The sequence below is a fragment of the Apodemus sylvaticus genome, chromosome 2 (genome assembly GCF_947179515.1).
Source record: "Apodemus sylvaticus chromosome 2, mApoSyl1.1, whole genome shotgun sequence".
NCBI classification, from domain to species: Eukaryota; Metazoa; Chordata; class Mammalia; order Rodentia; family Muridae; genus Apodemus; species Apodemus sylvaticus.
The window spans coordinates 66,220,928-66,240,378 of record NC_067473.1 but is presented as its reverse complement, the minus strand read 5'-3'; the positions used below and the strand labels follow the sequence as shown (position 1 = coordinate 66,240,378).

Below are 19,451 nucleotides of genomic sequence, written 5' to 3'. Positions count from 1 at the left end.
AACAGCTGAGAAGCCAAGAACTCAATTCTCTTTGGTAGAAAACAATATTTAGAGTTTAAGATTTAAAGGTTAAATATGGAAAGAAGGCATGGCCTATATGTTCCTTCTAGGCTCCACCCCACAGTTACCTGACAACAACCAGGTATGCCTGACTCACTATAAAAGGGACTTCTTGCCACCTCCTCACTCTCCTCTTCTCTCCTCTTCTCTTCTTCTCTTCTTCTCTTCTCTTTTCTCTTCTTTCTCTCTTACCTTCCCCTTCCCCCCCCATCCCTTTTCCCCTCCCTTTCTCTCAGTCTCTACTAATTCCTCAACTCCCCTCACATGCCCTAAATAAATTCTATTCTATACTATACTCTCATGTGGCTGGTACCTCAGGGAGAGGGGATGCCTCAGCATAGGCCCACAGAGGCACGGTCATTCCCCCACACCATACCACACCTCCACCAAACATGTCCCTGGCTTCTTTTACTTTTTGTAAAACACAGCACTATAGGCACCTCAAACACTCTATTTCCAGCTCAGAAGTGCATTTAAACAGCTCAAAGAAGTGCTGAGAACTTGGGTGGGAACGAATGTAAGCATGCAGGGCTTAGCTTTTAATAGCTATTAAGTCTAGGTCATGAATTTCACAGAATTTGTAAGATCTAAAGCTAGTTCAAGTCCTTCAAAGGCCTGGTCTCTAAACTCACCTTGGCTACAGAGAACAGGGCTAGCTGTCCTGGGAGCCTGAAGAACTGCCAGGAATAGCTCCTCCTCTTCCCCACCACCACCTCCTGCCTCTTGTCCACCTTTCAGGTTCCTGATATTTAGATGAAGTCCACCAGGCCTGAGCTCCTTTTTTTTAAAATTTTTCATGAGTATATTCTAAAACCCACTGCAGGCCTTGGGCTCTCCTTTCTCAAGAACTATCACTTCTGGTGATAGTTTAATTAATTTTAATTTTGTATGTTTTAGTTAAGATATGATTAGATCACCTTTTTTCTTTCCTTCCCTCCCTCCAGACTTTTTATTCGATATATTTTTATTTGATATATTTTTTATTTACATTTCAAATGATTTCACCTTTTCAGGACCCCCCACTCCCCAAAAGACAAATAAGCCCCCTTCCCTCCCCCTGTTCTCCCATCCACCCCTTCCCACTTCCCTGTTCTGGTTTTGCCCCATACTGCAACACTGAGTCTTTTCAGAAACAGGGACCACTCCTCCATTCTTCTTGTTCCTCATTTGATGTGTGGATTATGTTTTGGGTATTCCAATTTTCCAGGCTAATATCCACTTATTAGTGAGTGCATACCATGATTGATATTTTGAGACTGGGTGGCCTCACTTAGTATGCTGTTCTCCAACTCCACCCATTTGTCTAAGAATTTCATGAATTCATTATTTCTAATGGCTGAATAGTACTCCATTGTGTATATATACAACATTTTTTGCATCCATTTTTCCGTTGAGGGATACCTGGGTTCTTTCCAGCTTCTGGCTATTATAAATAGGGCTGCTATGATCATAGTGGAGCACATATCCTTATTACATGCTGGGGAATCCTCTGGGTATATGCCCAGAAGTGGTATAGCAGGATCCTCTGGAAGTGATGTGCCCAGTTTTTTGAGGAACCGCCAGACTGATTTCCAGAGTGCTTGTACCATCAGTGGAGGAGTGTACCTCTTTCTCCACATCCTCACCAACACCTGCTGTCTCCTGAATTTTTATTCTTAGCCATTCTGACTGGTGTAAGGTGAAATCTCAGGGTTGTTTTGATTAGGGTTGCATTTCCCTAATGACCAATGAAGTTGAGCATTTTTTAAGATGCTTCTCAGCCATCCAAAGTTCTACAGATGAGAATTCTTTGTTTAGCTCTGTACCCCATTTTTTAATAGGGTTATTTGGTTTTCTGGGGTCTAACTTCTTGAGTTCTTTGTATATATTGGATATTAGCCCTCTATCTGATGTAGGGTTGGTGAAAATCTTTTCCCAATTTGTTGGTTGTCGATTTGTACTTTTGATGGTGTCCTTTGCCTTACAGAAACTTTGCAATTTAATGAGGTCCCATTTGTTAATTCTTGATCTTAGAGCATAAGCTATTGGTGTTCTGTTCAGGAACTTTCCCCCTGTACGGATATCCTTAAGGGCCTTCCCCAGTTTCTTTTCTATTAGCTTCAGAGTGTCTGGCTTTATGTGGAGGTCCTTGATCCATTTGAAGTTGAGCTTAGTACAAGGAGATAAGGATGGATCGCATTCTTCTGAATGCTGACTTCCAGTTGAACTAGCACCAATTGTTGAAAAGGCTATCTTTTTTCCATTGGATGTTTTCAGCTTCTTTGTCAAGAATCAAGTGGCCATAGGTGTGTGGGTTCATTTCTGGATCTTCAATCCTGTTCCATTGATCTGCCTGCCTGTCACTGTACCAATACCATGCAGTTTTTAACACTATTCCTCTGTAGTATTGCTTGAGGTCAGGGATACTGATTCCCCCAGAATTTCTTTTGTTGTTGAGAATAGTTTTACTATCCTGGGTTTTTTTGTTATTCCAGATGAATTTGATAATTGCTCTTTCTAACTCTATGAAGAATTGAGTTGGGATTTTGATGGGTATTGCGTTGAATCTGTATATTGCTTTTGGCAAAATGGCCATTTTAACTATATTAATCCTGCTGATCTATGAGCTTGGGAGATTTTTGCGGTCTTCTTCCATTTCCGTCTTCAGAGTCTTGAAGTTCTTGTCATACAGATCTTTCACATGTTTGGTAAGAGTCACTCCAAGGTACTTTTATACTGTTTGTGGCTATTGTGAAGGGGTTCATTTCCCTAATTTCTTTCTCAGCCTGCTTATCCTTTGAGTATAGGAAGGCTACTGATTTGCTTGAGTTGATTTTATAACCTGCCACTTTGCTGAAGTGTTTATCAGCTGTAGGAGCTCTCTAGTGGAGTTTTTTGGGTCACTTAGGTAGACTATCATATCATCTGCAAATAATGATAGTTTGACTTCTTTCTTTCCAATTTGTATCCCTTTGACCTCCTTATGTTGTCTAATTGCAAAAATATGACTACTGAGTACACTTTCATGACTTATGTGCAAATAATTTCAGTGTGGATCACTTTGTATTAGGCAAGGAACTATGCAGCTTATCTCTGGGAAAGGCTGTTTCTTCCTCTCTCAGCAGTAGTTCTTTGTCTAGAGATGAGACTCTGATATTTTCTCCACTCCAAGTTAATATGTCTATTGATCCTATAACTGTTCTGGTCTTGTCTAGATAGCCATTTCCAGGTGACACAGTCTAACAGCAGATTTTCTAGTTCTCATGCTCTTACAATCTTTCTGCCTTCTCTTCTGTGCTGTTCCTAAGCAGGAGTGTTGAAGAAGAATGCACTGGAGTTTGTATCCCCATGTTCCCTTGATCTCGGCATGGTTTCCAGTTATAGGTTTCTGTAATAGTCTCCATTTGTTGTAAACAGAAGCTTCTTTAATGATTAAGGGCTATACCTAATTGTGGGTATAAGGATAAGTATTAGAATATTGTAAAAAAAAAACTATACTGGTCTAGCAAACCATTGGTAGTCAGTCCTCTTCTAAGATTCATATTCTCATTAGCTTCAAGTACTTGGTTATGGTTTTAGTACCAGGCATGAGTTTCTTTCTGTTTATTGGCCCTTAAGTTCAATTAGACACCTACTGGTTACTGTAAAGATAGGAATGTCACTATTGCACCTTCAAAGATAGCTTACCACTCTGGTCAGTTTTGTGGTTCATAAATGTCAACAGCTAGATAGGACTATTGGTTGCTTTTGTCTGTTGGAAGCTTGGATAATACTTTCTAGTGCTATGGAAGATAAACCACAGACAAGAGGCTTTCAGGTTAAATCCAGCTTGAATAATTTGAGACCTGTATAAGTTCAGTTTCTTCAGACATATGAAGAACTGTCCCATCTGTTGATCAACTCATAGCTAAGACTTGGGCTACATAGAAATCTTCATTTTATGGAGTCAATTAACATGATAGGGACAAGGGAAATCTGATGAGCCTTAAAGTATGCTCTTGTCTTAAGGTCATCTTCTCCCTTAAGTCCAACAAATAAGTCAAAAGAGACAAAGTTGTTGTTAATTTGTATTGTAAACGTCATGACTATATCAGAGAATGCTTCTGCCTCCTCTGACCATGGCCTATCTCTGATGGGCTTCTTCTTATCTTCCTCTAGTATTTGGGAGTCTCCACTGCTTAGAGCAGCCAAGGAAAATGATATGTGCACACTTAAGAGACTTCAACATGACCAGAACTGTGACTTCAGACAAAGAGGTGAGATTAGAATTAGTGGAATAGAGTTGTGTTTGGAAATTGTTACGTGGAGAAACTGCTGAAGTGCTTCTGGAGTTGGGACTCTCTTAAAGGAGAATTGCCAGTGTTTGGAATTCTTGGCTTATTCCATTCCAGGAGCTCTGGGGGAGACAGCACTGCACATAGCAGCCCTCTATGACAACCTGGATGCTGCTATAATGCTGATGGATGCTGCTCCATATTTGGTCATGGAGTCTACACTCTATGAGCCATTTGTAGGTGAGGAGGCTTCACAATAACTAAAAGCTAAATAAACATGGGTGGGTGGTCTATCATTTCTAAAATATATCTGTATAGGATAGGCTCAGGAAGCGGTGGAGAGTCCTCATGAGTCAAGACAAACAGGACCTTACAGCTTGGGTTTTAGCTCCCAGGGCTGCCTTTTAGTTTTTCCTATTTCTCCTTTGTCTTCTCGGGAGTCCTTCAGACCATTTGTTTGATTGTTCTCTCCCTCTCCCTCCCCTCTCCTCCACCCTCACTCCCTCCTTCCCCCCCCTCCTGATTATATGTATAGCAAACCCTAAACACAGGAACTATAGTGACTTGGTTTCAGGAGTCTGAGGGATTAACTATCTTTAGTTCCTAACTATTCTCCAGTCTCCACTAGAAATATGTCTGAAGAGCTGTCAGAAAACTTCTGTGAGGTGTTCTGGGTGTTATCTTGAGAGAACAACTGCTCACAGTACTCTTTGGGCCAGGTCAGACTGCACTGCACATCGCAGTCATGAACCAGAATGTGAACCTGGTCCGTGCCCTGCTAGCCCGAGGGGCCAGTGTCTCCGCCAGAGCTACAGGCTCTGCTTTCCATCGAAGTTCCCACAACCTCATCTACTATGGTAAGATCCAGGGGCAGGCTTAGAGAAAGGAGAGGTAGACAAGTACTCTTTCTTTGGTTTCATTTTTGGAGAAGTTGGGAAGGGTTAATCCTTCTAGGACTTAGAACCAGAGGCCAATTCCTCTACAACACTCCATCACATTTACTTCCTTGGGTTGGGCTGGGCAAGGGATCCCAAACCCCAAGATAAGATGTGGAAGGAGAAGGAGGAGGAGAAAGGGGAGGAGGAGGAAGAGGAGGAGGAGATGGAGGAGGAAGAGGCAGTTGTGGGTCTGGAGGGTAAAAGTCCCTCTTATCATCCAATCCTACTGTCTACTGCCATGTGTTTCTTTGTGTCCACAGGAGAACATCCTTTGTCCTTTGCTGCCTGTGTGGGTAGTGAAGAGATTGTTAGACTGCTCATTGAGCATGGAGCTGACATCCGGGCCCAGGACTCCCTGGGTAAGAGCTGGGATGAGTAGGGATTCATAGAAGCTGAGAGGGGATAGAGGGAAGATGAGCCTGGATGAGAGGGGGGAGTGAGAGAGAGAGAGAGAGAGAGAGACAGAGAGAGAGACAGTGAGAGACAGAGAGAGAGAGACAGAGAACCTTAGGATTAAGGATGTCATCTTTTCCAACTCTAGTACTATGGTCACATTGCAGCCTCTGTCTTCCGCAGGAAATACAGTACTACATATACTCGTCCTGCAGCCCAACAAAACCTTTGCCTGCCAGATGTACAACCTGCTACTGTCTTATGATGGGGGAGACCACCTGAAGTCCCTGGAACTTGTGCCCAACAACCAGGGACTCACCCCTTTTAAGTTGGCTGGGGTGGAAGGCAACACTGTGGTGAGAACCCATCTTTAAGGTGTCTCCTTAGTGACCTTTCCCATGACTAACATGGATAAATGGCATGGATGTGCTCCAGATCATCTTCTAACACACTAACCATTAAAATCTTCTCTTGCTTCACCAGATATTTCAACACCTGATGCAGAAACGGAAACATATCCAGTGGTCATGTGGGCCACTAACATCTTCCCTCTATGACCTCACAGAGATTGACTCCTGGGGTGAGGAGTTGTCTTTTCTGGAGCTTGTGGTTTCCTCCAAGAAGAAAGAGGTATAGATATCATAACAGGTCAAGAAACTTCATGTGGAAAAAGACATGTTGAGCTGTTGCTTGTCCATCTACTGAGAAACGTTAACCCCAAGATACTTCAGAGCTTTACAATAGTTAGAGAACACTCTCTGGGGGAAAAGAGTTCCTGTAGGTGCAACTGTCATCCAACATTTATCTTCTGAGACCACTTTTCTACTGCTTGGTGCTAGTCTCTCTCTTTACATATCTCATTCTAATTTTTCAGATAAAGGACCTTCTAACTTGGAGTCACTTCCTCCGTTCCTTCATTCTTTTGTTCATTCCTTCCATCATTCAGCATATTGAGTACCTACTTTGTCAGACAATATACCAGAAACCCAAGAGACAGAGGCAAAAATGCATATCCTTTCAGACAATTTCTTCAGTTTTAGATTGATGTTCTTATAAGCTGCACTAGAGTTTGATCTGTACCATGCTGGGAGTGCATACTGTATATAGGGGCAGAAAAATGGTGGTGGGAACAATTCAAATAGATGTGATAAAACATGTAAAGCAAGATACAAAGGGAGAAGATAATGGATTAGGTGAAGAGACATCTCAAAAAGTAGGGAGAGGAAGATTCAAATTAAGCAAGAAGGATCAGCCATATGCAAAAAAGAATCATTTGAGGGTGGAGAAAGACATTCTACACATGCTTAATAAGGCATGGCAGAAAGGTGGAGGAGCCTGCAGAGAGGAAATGTACCCCCAACCCTACCCCCACCCCCACTCCCATGCCAAGAGTTGTACATCACTAAGGACACAAAAAACAAAAACTCCAAAACCAAATGACAAAACAGTAAGACTTTCACATAAAATTTTCCAGGGATGAAAAAACGTAAAGACAGTTCACACATGATGGACTGGACGGCATAGAAAAAGGAAGAGACTAGAGTGGAGAAAATAGCTCTGTCGTTCAGGAGCCTAATAGATATTGGTAAAACTGAGTTTCTGTTCACTATCTGCTATGTAACTCTTACAGAACCACAAAGCATGAAAGATTACTCTAACTAATGAGCAGCAGAATAACTTAACAGCCACTTTGTATGATTCTGGAACAATCTTAGCAACACCTAAAGTTTGAGCAGGTTTTCTTTTTTTCTTTTCAATTGGATATTTTCTTTATTTACATTTCAAATGTTATCCCCTTAACTGGTTTCTCCCCTTCCTGTAAACCCACATCCCATCCTCCCTCCCCCTGCTTCTATGAGGGTGTTCCTCCACCCAACCACCCTCTCCCAACTCCCTGCCTTCAATTCACCTACACAAGGGCATCTATCCAGCCTTCATAGGACCTAGGACCTCTCCTCCCATTGATACCTAACAAGGCCATCCTCTGCAACATGTGCAGCTGGAGCCATGTGTACTCATTGGTTGGTGGTTTAGTCCCTGGAAGCTATGTTGAGCAGGTTTGCTTAGTAGAACAAGTCTGCACCCTGCTAAGTAGATTCAGCCTCCATACTCTTTCACTTTTTTTTTAATTCGATATAATTTATTTACATTTCAAATGATTTCCCCTTTTCTAGCCCCCCACTCCCTGAAAGTCCCATAAGCCCCCTTCTCTTCCCCTGTCCTCCCACCCACCCCTTCCCATTTCCCTGTTCTGGTTTTGCCAAATACTGCTTCACTGAGTCTTTCCAGAACCAGAGGCCACTCCTCCTTTCTTCTTGTACCTCATTTGATGTGTGGATTATGTTTTGGGTATTCCAGTTTTCTAGGTTAATATCCACTTATTAGTGAGTGCATACCATGATTCACCTTTTGAGTCTGGGTTACCTCACTTAGTATGATGTTCTCTAGCTCCATCCATTTGCCTAAGAATTTCATGAATTCATTGTTTCTAATGGCTGAATAGTACTCCATTGTGTAGATATACCACATTTTTTGCATCCACTCTTCTGTTGAGGGATACCTGGGTTCTTTCCAGCATCTGGCAATTATAAATAGGGCTGCTATGAACATAGTAGAGCATGTATCCTTATTACATGGTGGGGAATCCTCTGGGTATATGCCCAGGAGTGGTATGGCAGGATCTTCTGGAAGTGAGGTGCCCAGTTTTCGGAGGAACCGCCAGACTGATTTCCAGAGTGGTTGTACCAACTTGCAACCCCACCAACAGTGGAGGAGTGTTCCTCTTTCTCCATACCCTCTCCAACACCTGCTGTCTCCTGAATTTTTAATCTTAGCCATTCTGACTGGTGTAAGATGAAATCTTAGGGTTGTTTTGATTTGCATTTCCCTAATGACTAATGAAGTTGAGCATTTTTTAAGATGCTTCTCCGCCATCCGAAGTTCTTCAGTCTTACTTTCTCTCTCTCTCTCTCTCTCTCTCTCTCTCTCTCTCTCTCTCTCTCTCTCTCTCTCGTTATTTCTGTTTTTTGCACCTAAACCATAGAGTTTCTTTTTCCTCTTAATGCATTTATTTATTCACCTATTGTAGGCCCTCTTCTCCCCTCAGCCCCATCTTCACTTCCCACTCCCCTTTCCTCCATCCCCTTTCTTCTGAGGAGAGAAGCCCCACCCCCATCCTTCATGTGTACCAACCTGCCCTAACACATCAAGGTATAGCAAATCTAGGCACATCCTCCACCAATGAGGCAGCACCAGCTAAGGGAGCAGGATCCAAAAAAAAGCCAACAGAGTTTGAATCAGTCCTCTCTCCATTTGTTAGGGGACCCACATGGAGACCATGCTGCCCAGCTACATATGTATAGGGGGCCTGGTTCTATCCAGGCATAATCTTTGGTCAGTGGTTCAGACTCTGTAAACCCCCATCAGCCAAGGTTAGCTGACTTTGTAGGTCTTTCTTGTGGTCACTTTGGTGACTCTAGCTTACTCACTGCTATCCCTGACCCTTCCACAAAACTCCCCAAGCTCCCTCCAATGTTTGTCTGTGGGTCTCTGCATCTGTTTCTACTAGCTACTGGATGAAGCCTCTCAGAGGACAGTTAAGCTAGGCTACTACCTGATAGCATAGCAAAGTACCAATAATAGTGCCTGGGGTTGGCCCTCTCTCATGGGATGAGTCTCAAATTGAGACAGTCATTGGTTGGCCATTCCGTCAATCTCTCCTTTTCTCTTTTATATCATAGATTAGTTACTTGCACTCTCCTATGGGTTTTACACAACCTGTACCAAGTACTTTTCTTTAACACTATCTATCGTGCTTCCATCTATAGTTCTAATAATTAATACTTTCAGTACCATCTTAAAAATAAGATTTTTCTATTTTATGGCAAAAATAGATTCTAAGGTTGGGGGCTCCTTCAACTTCCTGCCCTGGATTGTTGAACATATCTTGAAACTTTCTTCCTCCCTCTTCCCTCAAGGGAATGTTTTCCCCTGCTTAACCCTGTCTTCCTTACTTTGAATTCGCCTCTTTTCAGATGCTTTGTCTCACTCATTACCTTATATCCTTTTCATCTTGCTATTTACTTTTCTCAGAGCACCATTCATTCTACCATCCACTATATTGTTTTTCACTAGTCTAACCGTACTTCCAACGCAAATTGGGCTATATCTTGCTAGGAGTTTCCAATTGCTTTCTATTACATTCCTAAAAAGAAATCAAACTCCCTACTGTGAAATCTATAGTGCATCTTCACGGTTATCATTTATTTCTCCCATGTAATTTCTGTCCACTAGTCTCAGCAGATTCTCCCACCATCCCAATCACATCTTTTGTACAAATGAGCAATGGCTTCTCAGACATTCCTACCATAGTTCAGTAACCTAACTACTACTCATCTATTATAGCCTCAATGTTGTTGTATGCACTGTGTTTACTTCTGTAATACTTCTATAGCACTACCACAAAACCTAGCATATAATAGAAATTACTAATTGCCTATCAAAGAAATGAGTGGTTGGATGATGGTGATGATATTTGCTGCCCTGTCACCTGGAATGCAGTCCAAAACTCAAGACAGATCATTGTGTTGTTCATTCTATGTTATACTTCTTCCTGACAGGCTCGACAGATTCTAGAACAGACCCCAGTGAAGGAACTGGTGAGCCTGAAGTGGAAGAAATATGGACAACCTTATTTCTGCCTCCTGGGTGCTCTGTACATCTTCTACATGATCTGTTTCACCACATGCTGTGTTCACCGCCCCCTCAAGTTCCGTGATGCCAACCGTACACATATTCGAGATAACACCATCATGGAACAGAAGTCACTACAGGTATTTCTTCTTCAAAGGGATGAAAGGGAATGCTGGCATGCGATGATGATGTTGTCCAGAGACCATATTGATGCTCTCCAGGAATGACACTCTTCATAAGCCGAGGAAGTTAACACCTCATCAGTAACGTAGGAATTAGACAGGTGATAGGAGACCATAGATAGAGTCTCATCAGTAAAAGTATTTGTGTAGTAAGCTACAGATTTTCTCACAAAAACTTCATTAAATGTTTGGTATTACCAACCTTGTTCATTTGTGGAAAAAAGTTCCTCTTTATAGTGGATTTTCTATGTCTTTGTTGGAAAATCTACAAAAAGATGCTCAAAATGGGCAGTAGTTGAGTATGAACCATCTCTGTAGGAACTGCCATTTTATAATGTCCTGCAGAGGGCTGGGGTGGTAAAGACAGACAAGTAAAGGTGTGGAAAGATTAAAATTAGTGTCACAAAGAGAAAATTCCCCTTTTGTTCTAAGAGATTTTGATGAGTAGTTTTGGACACATGGAGTCAACCAATAGGACTTTTGAGGGTTTTCTATGTGAAACACTAAATGCTTAAAAATATTCTTCAAAAGGATAGAAAGATATGGACAAAAGATAAGGCAAAATAAAAGAAAGAATTGTGCAAGCTAAGAGATGATTACTGGTCTATACAGAAACTAACCATAGGAACAATTCAACACGGGTAAGGGAATGGGGTGGTTTTGTCTAAAGAGAAGATAAATTTCCTGTAATCAAGAAGCAAAACCTTGAGTTTGTTGGGTTAAATGAAAGTAGTACACAGAGACAAGAACCCCAAACTAGATAAAGATATTTCATCTTTCTGGTTTCTATTCTTTTTGTGTGTGTGTATTTTCATTCACTTTTCAATATCTACCTATCTCTTTTTCTACACATACACACAAACACATACATACACACTTGTATGTATGTGTATTTACGGAGAGTATACATATAAATTAAATGAGTTATATTTATGGTTTTACTATTCATATCACATATAAGATGCATGTATAATTAACATAGCTTCCATATGCCTTATTATCAACCATAAAAGTTATTCTAAGAAAAAAGAAAAGAGAATATGGAGGAGTAACAGACAGACAGACAGACAGACAGACAGACAGACAGACAAGAAAAGAATGAGGGGGGAGAGAGAGATTGTTTTATCACAAAGCACAACATAAAAGATGATATCACCAGCATGTCCAAAGTAGACACAGGTGCTTGAAGGAATTTTTTTCCTGTAGCTTCATCTGACGTGAAAGTTCAGACTAAGTATATTATAGGTAATAGGGTCAGTAAGGATAGACTAGTGATACTAATGATAATTAGGAGGCTGAAGGAAATAACTAGTAATAGAGAAATAATATAACCATGAACCACCTGAAAATAGCTAAGCTTTCCCACTAGCTTTGCCCTGAGCCCTCCTTCATGTTCTTTCCCAATTTTTGTATCACACTGACACTGAGATTACACACTGGCAATGCAGAGGAGGGTCCGCCCGAAATGCACTTTGATGATGATGAGCAATTAAATAAGACTAAGTCCCACATGTGTTTTTATCACTGGGGCAAGATAATTCAGGAATTATGCATAAACATATTTCTTTGACCAAGATCGTCTAAATTATGTTAAAAGATCCTTCTTTTCTTTGCCTCAAGACTTTATATAGCATAATGATAGCTACAGGCCACAGTCATCCTTCCTTCTTTCTTCTTAACATCTTTAGTCCTTTCATTTTTGCTTTAGTCAGTTATCCTGGATAAAATAGAGGACTCTTGTTGAATATTCTTTTCTTGGTGGGACAAGGAGTAAGAAGGTCAAGGATACAGCAATAAGAGATTTAGATAACAAAGAACATCAGTGAATGGTCCCTATACTTTGGTTAATCTTTGAGCATTAGCTCTGAGTTTCTAGAATGTTCTGGTTCTGTCAGTTTGGATAGCACGAGGAGCTCCTGAACTTTTCAATATAATTTTGAATACTCTGCTGTTACATTATACCAAATTGCTTGAATAATAGGAAATTCTCTTTTTTTCTGCTTTTTTACTATTTTAAAGTCTCAGAAATACAAAGGTATAAAAATATACTGTCTAGACTTGAATTAGATTGTTAACCAAAGGGAGCTTTTGGTTAAATAAATGAATTTAAATTTGCTTAAATAAATGACTTTAACAGTCAGCAACACTAATAGCACTGTTAACCCAGTAGCACTGTAGGACTGCTTTTGTGGATCTTTTATGGTCTGTGGAGACCACTGGGCTATAGGACCTTAATGAAATATTTCAGCTTCATGTGTGGGATTTTATGAGAACGGCCCAGGAGCTCCATCCTGGACATTTGGAAGGAAAGGTAGAAATTCTTTTATTTGCACGAAGCAGCACAAAGTACATAAAAACTGAGCCATATAAGGGTGGAGTTCATTTATCTTCACTCAAATTTAGAGATGTCAAAATGACTGTGTGCTTTATTGGTTAGCCAGAAAGTTTTCAAGTGATTGAGAAGTTCAAGGCCTGGGAGCCAGATTCCTTAGATTTTAATAATAACTCTAAAATTAAATAGTTGTGCGGCCAGTAACAAATCTTATTGCTTTCTATATCTCTGTATTTTTAAACAAGACTACATGTACAAATTTGGGAAGCTAGTAAAAAGACAGGTCCTCTTGCTACAAACCAGACCTAAAAACTGAGAATGTCTGAACTAGGCCCCTGGTCTTGGTATTTTAAAGGAACTCAAGTGACTAATATTCAACTAGGACTGAGAGCTTCCAGATTACATCCTACAAGTTTGTTTCTAATTTTCTAGTCACAGGGTCACTTAGATCTTTAGTAGACTATTTTACATGAGAGTATTGACTTATGCCCAGCATTATAACTGGGCATGGTTATGCATGCCCTTATCCCAGCACTTAAATGGCTTGCTTGATTTTAGATAAACAGTAGCAGACTATCCAGGACTATAAATCAAGGTATCTATGCATCTGTCTATGTATGTATGTATGTATGCATATATATATATATATATATATATATATATATAAAATATATCCCTTTTGTCTTCTAGAAAAGATTCTGTCAAGTTCTTCTTTGCCTTTTTTTCTTAGAAACATTTCAATACTCTATTCATGTAAAAATAATGCTCAATAGTAATGTAGATATTAGAAATTCAATCATTGTGATTTGTACAAAACACAATAAAACTAATATTCTTGCCTAAAAATTTGTAAATTGATGTACAGTAAGCAAATTAGCATAACAATATAGATTGAAAATTGCTTATCATTAAAACTTTACCCAGAGTAAGAGAAAGGGCATAGTGGTAAGATAGGTAGCATATAGAACAAGGATGGCTCCTGACAAGGACCAGAAAAGGATTTGTGAAGAATCTTGTGTCTTGAACTAAAGTCAAGATGAGCTGTAGGGGAAAAGAGAATTTTAGGCAAGAAGAATGCATATACACGGAGCCTAAGGCAGGAAATTCCTCTTCAGTGCCTGGAGTTTCTGAACCAGAGAACTGAGCAACAAGCCAGAGACAAGGTTGTGAAGGCAGAACCTTCCCAAATTGTATAGGGTTCTCTGGGCCATACTGGGGGTTAATCTTCATCTTCAAAGTTGTAGAATGCTCAGAATTTTAAATATGAAATTGGCCTGGCCAGAGTGGACTGCTACTTTCTACATGAGCTAGGGAGGCCTCCAACTCTTGGCAGGACTCTTAGTCTCCTGTGTTCTATGATTATAGCCTTGTACCATCCCACCTAGATATATCGATGGGCATTAATAAAAATCTTCATTGCCAAATAGCATGCCAGGGTACAAACAGACTATGAAAGATTAAGAAACTATGGAGATTCCAATCAGGTACCTATTATAGTTTTCCAGGCAAGAGAATATAGTGATTTGGCATAGTGAGGTGATGAGAAGAGTTGGCATCAGGAGACTTAATGAAGGTAAATCATCATTTCTTTGTGATGGATGTAGACAGTGAAGGGGAAGACAATTCCAGGAATTACACATTGTTCCCTATCCATTTGAAATAATCTTTTTGGCACAGAGGATGAGATGGTTCCATGTGCCACTCTCTCTCTCTCATAAGTTCCAGACAACCCAGGACACCATAGCTCTTTAACACCCATCTGATCTGTAATTTTGTACAATTCCTGTTTAAGGCTTCTAATCAGCTCTCTGTGGAACAAGCATCCCAATTAAAGCCAAGTAAAGAATATACAAAAACAAGGAGCCTGGGAGATAAAAAAAATAACCTCTACTGAGTCCTTACTATGTGTACCCTGGATACACTTGTCAAACTTTGGAAAAGTGGTTAAGCTATTCTGAATTTTCTAGCAATAAAGCTGGAGTAGGATCAAGATGTTGCATTTTAAATAAGCTACCAGGTGAAGATGATGCGATTCTTTAGATCAATTTTTTTATACAGCAAAGCATCATATCATTTAATATTCCTCTTACTCATAAATAAAATGAGCACCATTGAAACAGTGGCAGCTACAAAGCTAAAAGATACTAAGCACTTTCACAAAGACATTGAGTTAGCAAAGGCAATGTAAGTATTAGACTTCAAGTGTCCATCACCTTAAAACCTTGACTTATAAATATAGAGACAGGTGATTCCCCACCCTCAAGTATCATATGCTATGTCCAAGTCATTTTCCATTGTATATGCATTACTTGGCAACTTAATAATTCAAGGCTTTGACCCAGCCGGGGTCCACCACCATCACCTTTTATGTAGAAATCCTTGCAAAGGTGAGCATACTGTAAGTGAGGGAAGGTATCTGATATGGAATATCTACTGCTCCCAGCTGCTAATCTTCTCTCTATTCTCCAGTTTTCATAATCATAACTATAGTCTTATGTCCTTAGCCTATTAGATATAGAAAAAATCACATTTCTTTGGAAATGGGTAAGTTTTCTTAGATCAAGGTGGAGAAGTGGCTCTATTTAGTGTTCCCAGAACCCTTAAAAGGTGAGGGGGCTATTAATCTCAAAGCCCTCTCTGGGGCTGGAGAGATGGTTCAGCAGGTAAGAGCACTGATTGTTCTTCCAAAGGTCTTGAGTTCAAATCCCAGCATCCACATGGTGGCTCACAACAATCCATAAAGAGATCTGACTCCGTCTTCTGGTGTCTGAAGACAGCTACAGTGTACTTACATATAATAAATAAATATTTTTTAAAATAAGCCCTCTCTGGAGGGCTTAGGAACATACTGAGTTTTATAAACTTGTGTGGGAGGAAGGGCAAGAATACTGTGTTGGGTAGAATTTTTGTGCTACATGGAATCTTTATTATCAAGAATCTCACTGTCTCTATCTCTTCCTCTCTCTGTATTTCTGTCTCTCTGTCTATATTTTTGCCTCTCTTATTAAAACAGTGGAATGGATTTTGACCTTCTTGGCCTAATTCTTGTAGTACTTTACGTAGATATTACTTTTTGTTTCCAATTTAAATTTATCAGTGATCTCTATGATTCCACATACTTAATGTTCAAAGCTAAAAACAAATGAAGAGGACCAGAAGTTCTGGGTTCTATAACAGTTGGCAACGTAGCCATTTAGGTATGATTTCAATTTAGAACTTAGAGTGGCAATCAAATAGACTGGGCTGAGCCCTTACGAAGGGTAAAGGGAAGTGATACCCGCCCTTGCTAGGGTGAACAAAGATGGTGAGTTTCTGGTCAGCATGAACTACATAGTGAGATGGCCACCCTACCGTGTCAACTTAAGCATACCAGAATAGAGTAAAACAAAAGAAGAAGGGGCGCAGGCCTTTTGTGAACAACTCACAGTCTACGGCCATACCACTCTGAACGCGCCTGATCTCGTCTGAAGCTAAGCAGGGTCGGGCCTTGTTAGTACTTGGATGGGAGAACAGCTCACAAAGGAGTGGCCACTCTTACTTAATGACTTATTGGAAGAGAGAAAACAATGTCTCAATCAATTTTTCTGAGAAAATCATTCCAACTTACTGGTTTATTTCCCTCTTCCATCTCCAACTTCCAGGGAAAGCTGCTTCTCTGCAGCATCCACAGTGCCCCAGTCACCCCCTCAACCCTGCCCCCCACACTTGTAAATAAATTCCTGGGTCATAAACTCTGAGAAGAAAATATTTCCTGGGAACTGGATTCTACTTTCCTATGATCAGCAGTCCTTCCTTACCTCGGGATGCATACCATAAAGTCCTTTAGATTCCTGGAAGAAGAGCAATGAGTTGGCATAAACTATCCTGAGATCCTGCATCCCATTTGTGTTATGGTTAAATGCTTGTCAGTTAATTCTTGTTGACAGTACTGTTAGGAAACTGTTCAATCTATGGAATCAGGGAAGTCCTCCTTTGACTGGCAACAGGCCCTTTGTAGGTGTGTGATTTGGGGAACAAAATCAAAAATCTAAACTGGATTTTTTCAACTTATTTTGGGGATCTGGAGTGGTCGGTACTCTTAGTCTTTATCTAGAGGATGTACCCCTCAGTCTTCCAGCTCACTGGTGTCTCGGACTCTACTCTGCTCTCTCCTGAGCATTCTATCCAGAACAGTCAGCTCATAAAGAATAGTTCAGTGAAGTGTAAGTGACTATTCCCTGCAAGGAATCTGGTTACTGGCAACAATTAAATTCCAGGTTATCACTACTCCTAAAATTTCAGGCTGTTAATAATTCCTAAATTTCTTAGTCATGTGGCAATGCAGAAAATTCTGGTTATTTACAGGAAATACTTATTTTTAGAGGAGTAGCATAGAATGGGGTGGAGTTTTTACATTTCAGGTGACCTTGAGCAAGGACTCTGGTAGTCTTAAAACAACACAAGCAAATGTCGTATTTTGCATCGGTTTCCTTCCAAATAGGTTTCTCCATTTCTACTTACTAGTTTATTTCCCTCATTCATGTGCATCTTCCAGGAAATGCTGCTTCTTTACAGCTTCCACAGTCCCTTCTTTCTTTGCTTTTTTTGCTAAGTGAATAATCTCTCAAAACATCATAAACTGTGTATAAAAGGGGATTGTCAGATGCTAATGTCGTCAGGATGCTGTAGGAGATACACAGTATTCCAACATGCCAGCGATCTTTAATCAGAGTGCACTAGGTTCCCAGAGGGCCACATCTGAGCTAGTTGAAGAAGAGCATGGAAGGAGAACTCAGGAAAAGGCTGGCCTGGCCTGAATCCTGAAACATAAGGCAGGGTGAAATAGACAGATGTGGTGGCAGAGGTTTCTTAAGGAAAGCATATATCCTACCTTAAGGGCTGGTTAACACAAGTCCATTGCTTAATGTCTGCAGCCTACACAGAAACTCAAGGCACAGAGGTCTGAGCAATGAGCTTATAGTGATAGTTAATCTGATCTTTACATTTGATCCTTATCTTACAATGAACACTTCTAATTAAAAGAACACCAATAGATAGATTTTAAAAATCAAACAAAAGTGCTGATCAGGAGCTACCATTGCTGTGTGTGATGGCAAACACCTAGGATTCTAGCATTCAGGAAGCAGAGACAGAATGATCACCCATGACTTTGAGGCTAACCTGCTCTATACAATGTGTCCCAGGCTGCCCACGGGCTAAATGTTAAGACCCTGTCTCAAAGAACATACAAAGAAGTAAACAAACAAAAAAATCAACAATAGATAGATAGATGATAGATAGATAGATAGATAGATAGATGATAGATAGATAGATACAAAAACAGAACTCAAACCAAATAAAACAAAATAGCATTTACATAATTACATCCTGGCCCACTACTCTTTCCCACGCATTTCTCATTCCAGGGAGCTCAGCTAGCTTTTACCTTTTTTTTCAGAGGAGCCCCTGTCTCTATCTCTATTTGTTATATGTGTCCATATTGTACCTAGTGACTTTCTCCTCTGAAAAGTATTTAGGAAACACTGTCTAGTACCATCTGGTTTGGGGTTTTTTTGATTTTTTTTTTTTTTTGGTTTTTGTTGTTGTTGTTGTTTTGTTTTGTTTTGTTTTTTGAGACAGGATTTCTCTGTATAGTCCTGGCTATCCTTGAACTCACTCTGTAGACCAGGCTGGCCTCGAACTCAGGAATCCTCCTGCCTCTGTCTCCCAAGTGCTGGAATTAAATTCGTGCACCGCCACTACCTGGCTTACCATCTGGTTTTTATCCTGAAGGTATTGGACAGCTAGGAAAGACATAAACAGAAGTCATATGATAATGTTCACATTTCCAAAAGATTAGTCTTGGAACTTGGAAAGAAGTAGAATGTAGGGATAGAGTGTAAACAAGGTGACAGCCAGCCATGTATCCGCCCGCAGGCCTTGGGTCCTGCTAAATGACAGACAGTGAAGCGCTGAAAGAGCAGAACAAACAGGAGCTGAGGCTGGATGGCCGTGGTAAGGTAAACACAGTTTGGCAAACACAACCTTGATCCCCACACCTTGTTTTAAGAACCGCAGATCTAAAGAACCATGCATTAGATGTTTAATTTAGACAGAACATCATGATTACAACCCCTAAAGAATAAAACTTTAAATCTTCAAAGGACAAGTTTCTTATTTGTCTGGGCTTAATTCTGAGGGAGCTTAAGATAATTAGTTAAGGGGAATCCTTATCACTTCCTGAACCATCAGAAAGGTGTCATTAAAATTCAAGGTCTTTTCTCATTTTTTAAAGCACTACCGTTTACTTTACACTGTGAAAATACTCATTCTAGATGAAAAAAAGGTTTTATGTCAGTAATAAAACAATACAATCAAAGGCCAATACTTTAAGTGCCTAATACAATTATTATGACATATTTCACACACACACACACAAGGAAAATAGATTTTTAAAAAAAGACAACAAGTAGAGTCCTTTATTTCGTTTAGTGGGCTCATGGAAGACCCCACATTCTGTATCCAGATTTAAGAGACCGGTCCCCTGGGAGAAACGGCAGCCTGGTGCTCAAGCAAAAACTTGCAGACTTGCAGTCACTGGATGCCTACCTGACTATTGAAT

The 19,451-nt window shown here is 40.3% G+C and overlaps 1 protein-coding gene across 4 annotated transcripts in view; it reads left to right on the top strand.

Annotated features, from left to right (window-relative positions):
• Trpv5 (transient receptor potential cation channel subfamily V member 5) overlaps window positions 1-19,451 on the top strand; it is a 38,950-nt gene that overhangs the window by 7,345 nt on the left and 12,154 nt on the right. For 3 of the 4 annotated variants that reach the window (XR_007976590.1, XM_052173559.1, XM_052173558.1), the window contains 7 exons: window positions 4,198-4,295; window positions 4,431-4,553; window positions 5,033-5,170; window positions 5,512-5,610; window positions 5,828-6,000; window positions 6,128-6,274; window positions 10,264-10,476. Coding sequence is in view for 3 of the 4 variants with exons in the window: in XM_052173559.1 (XP_052029519.1) it covers window positions 4,198-4,295; window positions 4,431-4,553; window positions 5,033-5,170; window positions 5,512-5,610; window positions 5,828-6,000; window positions 6,128-6,274; window positions 10,264-10,476 (991 nt within the window). In the remaining variant the exon portion in view is untranslated. Of the gene's footprint in view, window positions 1-4,197; window positions 4,296-4,430; window positions 4,554-5,032; window positions 5,171-5,511; window positions 5,611-5,827; window positions 6,001-6,127; window positions 6,275-10,263; window positions 10,477-19,451 lie in introns of those variants that run through there. The other variant, XM_052173560.1, reaches the window with a different exon arrangement.